This window comes from Pezoporus occidentalis, unplaced genomic scaffold, assembly GCF_034315485.1.
Source record: "Pezoporus occidentalis ecotype Australia unplaced genomic scaffold, CSIRO_AGI_Poc_V1 ctg182, whole genome shotgun sequence".
In the NCBI taxonomy this organism is placed as follows: Eukaryota; Metazoa; Chordata; class Aves; order Psittaciformes; family Psittacidae; genus Pezoporus; species Pezoporus occidentalis.
The window spans coordinates 1,404,808-1,417,077 of record NW_026913662.1 but is presented as its reverse complement, the minus strand read 5'-3'; the positions used below and the strand labels follow the sequence as shown (position 1 = coordinate 1,417,077).

Below are 12,270 nucleotides of genomic sequence, written 5' to 3'. Positions count from 1 at the left end.
TATGTTAGCACAACTACTCCAGGTAAAAAAAAATGAAGGGGTCTCTTATTTCTTTGAGTAGCCAAATACATCTCATAATCTTCATCTCTAGGTAGCCTTCGAGACCTGTATCTGACTGGCACCCTACTCTTTTTTTCATGCTCCTTTCACAAGCATACATAACTCAAAACTTCATTCGTCCTTGTGAAAAACACAGGGGCTTGGCTGAAAAGGGTGCAGAAATGTTGTTTTTCTGCTCCAGCATAAATCCTCTGTATGAAGCTCTTTCTTTCCTAGCCATGGAATTTCTTTGAATGTCTGTGATTTTCTAAAAAACACAGAATCAGATAATAATGTAAAAAGAGGGCGAATCCCTGTTAAATCAGGATAAGGGTTGAAGACAAGGGTAGGGGAAGACAGAATGGTGGGTGATGAAAATATCCTAGCAAAGGCCTGCACAGCAGGCAGGAGAGCAGAAACAGTGGTTGCATGAGCAGATGTTAAGCTGTTACATTGTTCAGTACTTTAGGCAAGCTCTACTGCCTGGGACTGTTCTCAAACAGGATTACAGGATTATTACTGAAGAGCACTTTGTAAAATTACATAGTCTGCAGTGAAATAAAATCTAGCAATAGAAAAAAAAATAGCTGGGAGGTCTTGAAAGGGCCAGCTCAGTCTCCTCTGCCCCTTGTCCTTGCACCTTCATCAGCTCTGGGCGGAAAGAGCACTGTCTCGGAAGGGAAGATATAAGGGTATATCAAAGCATCAAGCTGTGTAATTCCAAAACCCCACCCTGGCAAAAGAAGGAGGGGTGAAACACTGATGGGGTTGTTTTGCTGCAAAACAGAGCCTTAGCATAGCCCTAGGAATGGAGTTACAATGGTTTGTATGAGCAGCAATAAGTGAGCAGTAATGGTAATTTACCAAGCATCTTTTATCCTAAGATCTTGAAGCCAGGATGACAAATATTTCCTAGTGGACTTAGCTGCTAGATCAGTGGTTTCCCACTGCTTCTGGGTCGCAGGAGTTGTTTCCCAGTAGAGATGACAATCCCTTCATGGTCAGTCTACACCTACTAACACTTTTTCCTTATCACCTTTCACAGACCTTTCATAGTTGTGGTGAATGAAACACCCCAGAAGATGCATCCTATGAGGCTGAAAAACACAGGGGATAGTGAGACAAAAAAATCTCAGACACTGCTAATGGCATTTACTCACTCGAGTCCTTCTGGAATGGGGAGCTTAAACAGAAGTTGCAGAATCCATCATTTGGAGAGAAGGAAAAGTTTATTGGTACATTTATAAAAGGAAATAATCTCTATAATACATTGTTATAAATATTTATAAATATTTTGTGGGGCTTAAGGCCCACTCAAATAAATAAATAAATATTGCAATATAAATAAGGCTTTCTTATAGCTGGTGATTGCCAGCATCTCCTTTGATTCTTTCAGCATTTCTATACAGTTCTCTATAGTTGCAAATATGTTTTTTGATGCAAAATCCACTGTGAATTCACTCTTAGCTTAGGGACTAAATCCCCCAACTCCTCATGGAGTAAGCAATCCTTCTTCCTTTGTTCTAATGTACAGAATATATAGAGAATATATAGACTATAGAGTTGGTACAGAGATTTAACCCCATCAACATTTCTCATCGAAGTTTGGTATAGATCAAGAAAGAACTTTTCACAATTCAAGTTGCTGTAGGTCTGTTGACTTGGATCCTGGAGAGCTCTGTGGACTTACTTATGGCAGTTTAAGCAAAATGAAAACTTTGCTTGTGTAATTGCAGTCCAGAGTTCTCAAGAAGCAAAAGCCAAGAAGAATAGTACAGGAATCAAGTTGAATTAATAAACTAGAATATATAAAAGAAATCATACCTCTCCACTGTGTAGACAGCAAGGTAAAAAGTCTTGCTTTAATTTGGGTAAGCAAGAAAGTATGCAGCTATCTGCCTGTCCCGAAATTCTCCTAAATTCATTAGAATCACTCCTTTCCTTTTGAGACCAATCAAAACTATAATGAGTTCAGAGGGAGAAAACATCAAAATGCGAGTCAGAGCCCTTGGTCTAATCCTCATCATTTGACTTGTCCTGTGTTCCTAAGACCTTACATCAATTAGGTTTTGTAGCGATCCTGGAACTTCTCTCTGGCTTGGAAATATGCAAAACTAATGTTTCTACATTATGTTTCCATATTATGATGGTAGAACTCAGTCAATATAGAAGTATGATAGAGAAGCACTAGCGAGACAGTAAGACTCTTTTTCTCAGACCTCAGCTTGGATTCAGTAAGTGTCAGAAATTACTCTTTCTACACCAGGCCATTTGATCCTGTCCTGTTTTCCTGTCAGTTACTCCAGTTTTCCATGTGTGCTGCTCCTATGACAGCAGAGTGGTCACTTTTTTACTCATATGGGCATAAAAAGAGACTGAAGAGCCAACTTAGCAGTGAAAAACATAAATAGTAATTTTTATATAATAATATAACAGTTTGTCTGCTGTGCTTGCACAGCCAGGGATGGTGCTAGTAAGGGATTCCCTGTCTTTGTTGGCATCTCAGATGCTCCAGGGCTTTTCCCAGTTACATCAGAAACATAACATTGGTTTCTTGTTTCATTCAGGTGAATTAGCGTTTTTGCTGATGCATGCTTACGGTGGTGATTCAGACCCTAAAATGTTTGGTTTGTATTCTTCTTTTAAAAAATTTATCTTCTTTCCAGTAAAGCACATCCCCATCTGGAAAATGACCAACTCGTTTTTTCCAGAAACTGTCATTTATAGGTACAAAATTTAAAATTAAGGATTTCTTCCCAGGATTTCCAGTAGCCATTTCAACATTCAGACTGAATATGCCAGACAGTTCCTTTTGCCTATTATATTTGCCCGTGTCTTCAGTTTGCAAGCAGTGGGACCACAGTTATTTTGTAATATAGAAGCGAGGACTTGCGTACCTCCTGGCATCCATCATAGCATGAGGGTCATCTGGGTTGACCACGTCGTTCTGGTTGATTCTCATGGGTTCTTTGGGCACATGGGAAAAGTCTGTTTGCTGCTGCAGCTGAGATCCAAACAGAGAGGTCTTTCTCTGTGGGACCAGGATCTGATGAGGATCCATTGGGTCGATATCTGCGCTTCTAGTGTTTCTGTGGGGTTCAGGTGTGTTGAATCGAAACAGAGGGATTTCATTCCTCCTGGATAAAAACTGGGAGTATGGTGGTGGATTCACACCAGGGAGAAAAGCTTGTTTAACTCTGCCTAAGCTAACCAGGAAGTTGTGTTTGGGAGATTGGTACACATCGTATCCATTTTCCAGCGTCTTGTGGTTGAACACACAGTCGTCTTGACTGAAGTAATGCTTAGGGGAAAAAGAAAGACAGGTGTAAGCAGAGGGATTAGTGAATGCCAGGTTCCAACTAAAGATGGAAAAGGGGGCAAGTTCTTGCAGCAAATGTTTTTCTGATCTGCCAGCCCTGTAACTCAGGCTTAGTCAGATGTAGGTCTGAGATGCTTGCCCATGCTTTCAGCAAAGGTATTATAACAATAACACTGTTTTCTTTCAGAGAAATTGAGCACTGTTTGAGCTACTCCCACCCCATGGCTCTATGCTACAGCAGGAATTCAGATTGATCCATCACTGGATCTTGTTCTTTCCTCATTTACACAAGCAGGAACTCAGGTGATTTTTGTCAGCTCCACAACTCAATACAGACAAAGAACAGGGGGAAGTTTAACCTAAGTGACAGGTTCTCAGCTGACTTAAATCTGCATCCCTACTGTAGCTGTAGCTGAGGAAGTAGGCACCATGCTTGCAGACTGCACCTGCCTTTCAGGTTTGTCTTAGTAAAGGTCACTCACCGAACCAAAAATGTTTCCTCTCATGTCCATACACAGGTAGCGTCCACTCTTCACGCCTGTGATTATCACCGAGCCAGCACCCTCGGACTTGATCATTAGGGCACCTGTTTATTAAAACAAAGATGTCGAGTCCATGACCCAGTTTGACATTGCACAGTTGCTTTGCAGATCTACAGATGCTGTGGCTGGAAGTGTCCTCTGGGGGTCTGAGCAAACCTCCCCGTGAAACCCGGGACTATTTGCCCACCCAAGATCAGGTTAGCTGTTGGCTTTGTCTGTCTGAGTTTTGGAATGCTCCCAGGATGGAGACACCACCACCCCCCTGGGTGCCCTATTGAGCGCTGTACTAACTCCCAAAGACAACTTTTTATTTCCCTTAGCATCCTCTCTGAAGTCCCAAACCACAGTATGGGGACATTGCCTTTAGTTCTGTCGTTGGCCACTACCAAGGGGAGTTTGTCTCTCTCACCTTTGTGACCGCCCTGTGTTATTAGGTCATCTTTAGCCTCCTTTTTGCTATACTAAACAAACCCATCTCCCCCAGCCTTTCCTGACAGATCATGCTCAAGGCCCCTGACCATCCTGAAAACCCTCTGTCAGAGCAGCTCCAGTTTCTCCACATCCACCTTGAACTGGGGCTGCTGTAGAGCTCCAAGAGCAGTTTCACCGGTGCTGAGTAACGTGGGAATAACTTTCCTTGATCTGCTGATCACAGTAGATGGTTTGCCTTCCTCTCAATGCCAGTGTTTGACTCAGTGCCTGCTGTAACCCTCAGGTCCTATCCAGGAGGGCTGTACACATCCAGCCTGTGCAGCTGCAGGGGGTTGTTGCAGCCCTTGTGCAGAACTTTTCACTTCTCATTTATCTCAGTGGTACTGTGGTGACCCAGCAGAGATTCAGTGACCCTCCCTTTAACGACCCCTTTTGTTGCCTGATTTTTTACCCTTCTTGCCCCACCCTTCCCAATGCTGGTGTGTTTGCTTCATGGCAGATATGGGAGAAACATGTTTTCCTCTCTGTTCTCTAAAACATCACTCTTGTTCTTGACCCATAAACCTAAAAGGAGTTTTATGACACCTTTAAAGATACAGGAAGACAGTGCAAGCTTTCTTGCCAGTGTTCATTACTTTCATTAGTAATTCCTAAAAATAATTACTTTCATTAGTGATTCCTAAAAAAGCCCCAAAAAACACAAAACAAAAAAATAGCAGAACATGATCCTTTTTTCTCCTTGATTATATGATAACTTAGAAAACATCCTTTGCGCCTTATAGACTTCTGTGAAAACATCATTACATATGCTTATGTTTTTATTTGAGTTTATGAAGAAGATTCTGTGCAGCAATAATACTGAACATGACTTTATGATTCCTACCTACCTGTGATTTGAGTGCCGCTAAAAGAGAAGTACTTCTGAAATGCTATGAAAGAACTATACGTCTTAAAAAACACCCTAATTTTTCTATCACCCATAGTGTTTGGGCCAGGTTTTCTGCAAAGGAAGAAAAATATCTCAGTTTTCCATGAAAATTAATTATGACAAGGCAATTTAAGAACCTTTTAGTTACAAGAGGGAATATTTTTTTCCCTCCCATAGGTATACTCCTCTTCTGCCTGCCTAACAAGAGAAGGGGATTTTCTATAGGTAGTGAAGTAGCAAAAGCCTTGGTCTCCCTCCCCTAGTCCCCTGAAGACTGAGGTTCCATAGTAAGCCACTTACTGTAAATGGTTTGGTGAGGAGCACCATCAACATAGCCATCAGCATTGATTTGGAGATGGAAGCTGTTCCTCTCTGTATCTGTGTAGAGGTGCATCAGGCGATCTTCATTCCCCCAACTGGGATTCAGCAGTGGAGAGGAGTTGGGAAAGGCGAGGGTAGCCTTCAGGCTACAGAGTACCAGCAGCAGGTAGTAAGCACTGCTCTGTGGCATGGCTCACCCTTCCTTGCAGTTGGTCGGTATCTGCAACTTGATGTGAGTCTGTGCTTCTTGCTTGCTCCTGGTCACCTGTGTTTGGAGAGTGAACCCTCAGATAAGTTCCCTTCTTTTCTGCAGAGTCTTATAAAGGGCAGCAAAGTGACATCACACAGGAAAAACTTCTCCACATCCTTGATTTTTGTCAAAGCAACATTTTAAGTGGCCCGAAACCTCAAGGGAAGGATCTCTGGCTAAGGTGCGGGGGGGAAGAAATGTAAGGTTTCTAAAGACAGCTCACGAAAGCTAATCATATGTTCAAATGTTATCGACAACCCTGTGACATCTGAAAGCTTCCCACGCCCCTACTGTTCGGTCCAGGAAGAGCAATCCACTGCAGTTTACTTTTACTGAAGGGAATGACCCTCCAAACCTGAACAATCCCTTTTTTTCCAGACGTGTTTATTCAGATTGCCACCTGCACTCTCGGTTTCCAAACTAGATCTGATTTACCACTGGAAACAGCAAATACTGATACAATATTTTGCAAGTGTATCAAAAGCTGATATTAGTTTGCTCTGGGCCTAGTTCCTCCTTCATTATGGTGCAAGTTTAGCAGTAAGCCTGTGGTGCTGATACTTGTGTCACTCCATTTAAGCAAAGGAAACTTGATATGAGCATGACCCACTTCAAATAAATTGTCCCTTTTATTTCTCCTGATTCATTTTGAGTCACTTAAATAATTTAAAGCCAGCCAAACAACTGAAAATTACGTGTAAAACATTTAAAACTGCATGTTTGTTCCTGCATTGCACATCTGGCTGGCAGTCTTTCATGGAGTCATAGGGGTTAGTGTGACCAGCAGATCTAAGATCAGAATCAAACCTGAATCACTCATACTGGCACATTTTTAGTACTCAGGTACAGCAAGCAAGCTTGGAAGGACTACAAGGGGAAAAGTAATAAGTGGGCAGTGATGTTAAAAAAATGCTCCAGGACACAATACCTGCTTTCCAGTTGTCCTGCCAATGTTCTGCATCTTTACAAACAGATTTTCTGAGCTAAAAAAAAAATACTTCCATTTATTGTATGAAAATGCTGTACTAATGCAACACTGTGTAAAGAGTGATAGGAAGAACAGGTTATAAAACGAGACTGTGTTAAGTTTTCTTTAAAAAATTAATACAAAACTGGAAAGAGTACTGGACAATACATTTTTTTTAAGGAAAAATGAGGATTTTAGTTGTAGCAGTCTTAGGTTCAGTTACAATCTCTTGTTGGACAGAGTACAAAGAATTCTTAGTTTCATTAACAAGCTGTGGAGCAATGCTGCCACCACCAAACATGGATTGATGGATTGATACAAGTGAAACCAACTGAATAAGCTGATTTGATTTGCTTTTATTGCTTAAAATTAGCAAAACACTGCCAAATTCTTCTGTCATACCTGTGTAAAGCCAGAGACTTGCATCAGTGTATATACACTGTGTAAATGATAGCATTGTTTAGCCAAAGTGTATAAGGGTCATATCTTTCACTAAGTAGAGTGACAAAGCTGTCTTCACTGAAAGACAAGCTAGGCTACAGATGTTTTACTGGTTATAATGTCTGACATGCTTCAATTTAAAGGATACCTTGGAAAGAAAGTAGGGTTGCTTTTTTCTTTTTAAAGTGACATGCCTTTTTATTGTTGAAATTATCCACCAATATTTCTCATTCTGGTATTAAAACAAATGTTTGGGGGGGTTGGTTGGTTTATTGTTTGTTTATTTTGTTTTTCTTTTGTTCCTTTCCACTAGAGTACCATGGAAATGTGCATATGTATACCTCAGAAGCTGTTGCAAAAGTTTCTGTGAGAGTCACTCATGTCCTTCTGTGAGAGGGTAGTGTGTCCTCTTGGGGTTTTTTTTTGTGATTCTTTTGTGAACACAGTTTCTCTGCTTTGATATTTCATATTCAGCATGACATTTTTCTGTGCTTGCCATTGTTCACTGAGCTGATCTCTCTCCACTGTCATAGCTGCAGAGAAACAGATCTCAGATGTTAGAAAAATGTATTGAAACCCCATTTTAGCACATGCCAGTTGTGAGGAGCTGTTTTGGTGTTTTGTGTGTCAAAGAAGCAAAGACTGCTTTCACGTGGTTAAATTGTTTGACATATTCAAAATTTTCCTATAGGGTCAGCTTAACTCCATACTCCTCAGAGTTCTGTTTAAGCTGCTGGGCTAAAGTGAATGTATTTAAGTCTCTGTGAAGGTCATAAGGCAAATTTTGCCTTTTCATAGGCCTTTGTTTTAAATCTATGGATGACCACTACACGTTGTTCTTTTTAACAGTCCTTTTCTTTTTTATTCCAGGCTGCTCCACTTATTCCTTCTGTTGGTATGCCACTTACCTTCTCCTACCCATTCTGTTACTGAAGTGACCGGGTGTATGAAAGCTTGTTGACTTCTTCAGCTGTGTCTGTTAGTGAGAACAGCCTTTCTTCTCATGTATTGTTATGCTGTTACAACAGCAGTAACATTTCTGCACCCTTACCACGTATGTCGGTATTGCTTTTTTTAGATTTCTTATATTGTTCTGAGATGTTTGATGAATCAAGGCAGCTTTTCTCAGTTCTCAGTAAGTAATCAGCTGCAGTCTTACAGATATTACTTGATTTAGAAGAAAGAAAGAAAACCAGAACTGAATTTGAAGAGCAAAAACATTTCGGTGAACTCAGAACTGCTGTTCATCTTTAACTGCTAACTTAGTCCAAATGGATATTCAGGTAGTGCTCAGTTTTGTTCAAATAGGAAAACAGCTTAGTCCCTTCCATGAGGAGCCTACACTTTTAAGCAGATAGGAGGGAAAGTGAGCGCTGTGAAAACAGCCATGTGAGTACATGTGGAGCATGAGACATGCTGGTGGGAAAGAGTAGGTCTGACCTATGCTTTAGGACTGAACACGGATGATTCTATGGTCAAGATGGTCACATTGTCCACGTCCCATCTCAGTGATGTTATACAACCAGTGTCAAGTGCCACAGGGCTTTCCTTGGAAGCATCCTGCAGCTGGGAGACAGCCTGGAGTTACCCCCCATGGGGGATGTCAGGAACCACTGAGATAAAGCGAGGGAATTTTCACTTTGGAGCAAGGTTGAAAGGAAAAGATGGATGAGAAACTCACAGGCTGAAATTTGAAGAAACTATTGATGTTCTGCCCTTTAGTGGGTCTCACTCCCCTCCCTCTCTCTGCCATGCCTTCATCCCAGGCCTGTTCCTGCTGCTTCCATGCTCCTTGCTTCAGGGACACCACAGGCCTGGTTAAGGCAGTTAGTCTGGGTGCTGAACTGGGCTGGGTGCCTCAGCTGTAATGCCTGTGATATTTGTGCCTCGTTGGTAGGAGTGCTAGCCCAGGACACACAGCAAATGGGGCCCAGACTGCTGAACATCTGTAAATGAACATAAACACCTGTGCTGAATGAAGCAAAGCAAATCAGTGGAAAGATTTGTAATTTATTTAAATATTATCATTTAACTGCAAATTATACCCAAAGCTGTACACAGAAGGAACTGAGTGAGGGTCATGGAGGCACCCTGGGATCTGACTTTCCCTCATTTTGACTGCTTTAAGTTTCAGCATTAAGTCATTTTTGGATCAAAACTATAGTTTCAAATCCGTAAAACCCTGATCTCACTAACTTATGTCATTCCTTGTCCCACTGCTAGCAAAGTAACTCCTTTCTTTTATTGCTTATCACTGCAATCAACTGCAGAGGACTTGCAAGTGAAAGGCAAGCTTTTTACAACAAATTCAAGTCACTACAAGTGATTTGCTCTCAGTCACTTTTTACAGACCCCTTGAAAATGGTTTATGCACCATCCAAAATTTTCAGGCTAAAAAAGGGAGCTTCCTGCTCAGTACAATGGGGTTGCCTTCCCTGTTACGGCCTGTGAGTGAAAACGCACGTTCCCTCTCAGTGCTGGACAAGCTTTCATCATGTAGGAGCACCTGTAGCACTGTTGCTTAATAAAGCATATTGACTTCTATTTAAACAGGTGTGTGGCTTGTCCTTTTGCAGAACTCTGTGCTCTCTGGGTGTCTGGGATGGCCTCAGGAAGCCTTTTGCTCTCTGCTGTTTCAAAGATCACAAGGGAGTTTGGGTTGACAGATTTGAAACCACCTCTGCTTTAAACAATTTCCCTTGCACTGCATCTCTTCAAAAAAGGCAGGGAAATCAGGGGCCCTTCTCTCTGCCTCCCCTTCCTTAAAGTCACCGTAATAACTGGCTCTGGGACAATCACATCTTTTGTGTATTTGCGTTGCAAATACAAGGGTGGAGTGGCTCTCCAGAATTTATTCTAGGAATAATGACGCACTAAGCCAACGGTACATACAGTGGATGCTCTCTGTGTCTGTGTGTGCAGGAGCCTTTGCCACAGACTTTACCCGGTGTTGTTAAACACATCCTGAGTGACCTTATTTGGATGTCCCATTCTTGTCACACTGCCCACGACTAAAGAAAACATCCTGGCTAGGTTCACCTACGTGAAACAAATGAGTTAAGCACAGCCCACTGGGTCTGGGACAGCAGTGTGTACTAGAAGTTTCTGCAATGTGCTTGCCAAATATATTGTTTTCGGTCTTCTATTTCCCCCCCTCAACCTTTCTCTATGTAGTAGACATTCCTAATTTCAGAAGTGCTAAGTCACTTGTGCAGACAGCTCAGGCAGTGATATTGCTAGAGTAGCTTCCTTGATGCCTTTTTCCACAGGATGGGGGATGTATGGTCTTCCTAAGAAGTGCCCATCCTTTATTCTTGACACTTTTATTTCCAGTCAGGCAGAAGACTGGCGTAACCTTCCAGCTGTGGTTCACAGGACCAAAAAGGGGGGCAGCTTTTTACTTCTGTGTGCTGTCAAAATTTAATTCAACAAAGGCAAAAAGGGCCCCAGTGTTTCACTGTATTCTGAGGAGGAGGTAGATAAGAAAACAGACTTCCTTGCCTGTAAACGTCCCAGATGGGCATTTGCGATGCTGTTTGTGTTGTTTTGTTCTAGCTAACTGAAATGAAGGGCCTCATTCCTCCTCCAGCTGAAATCCTTGGCAAAGCTCCCAGTCAAAGCAGAACGAGTCCGTAAAAGGTTGTGTTTTCTGAACAGAGTGTTTCTGTCATTTTAAAGGGTCTGAATTTTCTTAGGTATTGTAGACTAGAGCTGCTGATACCCTTCATTTCCAAAGAGCTGCTCTCAGTTTATTGAAATGGAGTGTCCCAGGATGTGGGACCCATTTCTCTGTGAATGGGAAGCCCCTTTCCAATGGAGACATGCTTCTCCTGCAGCTTAGGTCAGCATCTGGACACAACCAACGCCATAGATTATCTAATGTGCTTGGTAGTAGGTACATGAGAGAATGTCCTTGCCCAAATGAGGAATGTCCGTGGGGATCTGAGGGTGGGTCCCAGCATACGATTAAGTGGGTGATAAGTGGTCAAGATGGGAGTGAGTGAGTACACCAAAAAATGGAGGAAGAGTGCACAGAGACATCTTTTCACATTTGGCTGTGGTAGCTGCTGCTTTTTTATATAGGAGCAAACTCTGAGGTAATCTGTTAGAGTGATGCAGGTGGTTGAACTAAATGGCCTTTCTCTGTGTCTTGTGGTATCAAGTTCTCCTGATAATCTAAATCTGACTTAAAATATGTATGTATATTTTAAAACACACAATTCCACCTCTCGGTGTGCAGCTCACAATTACATCTAAGGTGCCATAAGAATGAAAGAGTTTTAAGTTAATTCTGGCCCTACACACATACTTGTATTATCTCTCAGGTTTTTTTTCTCCTCAAAACTAGACAGCCCAGCTCAATCTGAGCTCTCACATGGAGGACTCTGCATGCTTTCTCTGAGCATCCTTTGGTTGTTGTTCTTGCTGCTCAGGTCCCATACTGAAGACCTTGATTTGCTTCAGTCCACCCTCTGTAAAATAAAATCCACATGCGTAACAGTAAGAACCTGCAGCACTTGTCCATACCTTGTTTCGTTACAAGAACCTTCTTTCTTCCCTGGACACATCTCCATTGTTTCCTATATCCCATAATGCAAGTATAAACAGAAATGTGCCTTTGGGGAAGCTTTCTTTTCCTGTGCTGTTTTTCAGACTTGGAATTGAAACGTTTGGGTGTTCAGGGTTGAGGGGAACTTAAATGTCTTGCTGCTTTTGTGATCTTTGGTGTTTGATTATGGCCACTACACTGAATCCAAACCCTCAAAGGCAAATGCTGTTGAAATAGTGTTGGTATTGAACTGGTAAAGGAAATTCTTTTCTCCTGCACATCAACACACACAAAGTAGAGAACTCAGTTTTACAGATACTTTTATAGATGTGTGAACTCCTTTTCTCATAAAACCATGTAGCAGTTGGCAGCACTCAGTTTGGAGTCCAATGTCGTAAAATGTAGTTTGCTAGCATGGCAAACTACTTGCAACCTTTGAGGGTGTTTGGTTTTTCAGCTGCAATGTGATTTTACTCTTGAGA

The 12,270-nt window shown here is 41.8% G+C and overlaps 1 protein-coding gene across 1 annotated transcript; it reads right to left on the bottom strand.

Moving 5' to 3' along the window:
* Positions 1 to 1,249: 1,249 nt before the first annotated feature.
* Positions 1,250 to 6,162, bottom strand: FGF23 (fibroblast growth factor 23). Its single transcript, XM_062615534.1, has 3 exons — positions 5,561 to 6,162; positions 3,841 to 3,944; positions 1,250 to 3,340 (listed from the first exon to the last, which is right to left on the bottom strand). Exons 1-3 carry the CDS (start codon positions 5,769 to 5,771, stop codon positions 2,903 to 2,905), a joined length of 753 nt encoding a protein of 250 aa, XP_062471518.1. The 5' UTR covers positions 5,772 to 6,162; the 3' UTR covers positions 1,250 to 2,902.
* Positions 6,163 to 12,270: the final 6,108 nt, after the last annotated feature.

Excerpts from the sequence above, each read along its gene's own strand:
- FGF23 (XM_062615534.1), bottom strand. The coding sequence starts at position 5,771 with ATGCCACAGAGCAGTGCTTACTACCTGCTGCTGGTACTCTGTAGCCTG. Across the intron at positions 3,945-5,560 it reads TCCTCACCAAACCATTTACA|GTGCCCTAATGATCAAGTCC; the intron begins GTAAGTGGCTTA and ends TTTAATAAACAG. Across the intron at positions 3,341-3,840 it reads GAGGAAACATTTTTGGTTCG|CATTACTTCAGTCAAGACGA; the intron begins GTGAGTGACCTT and ends TTTTCCCCTAAG.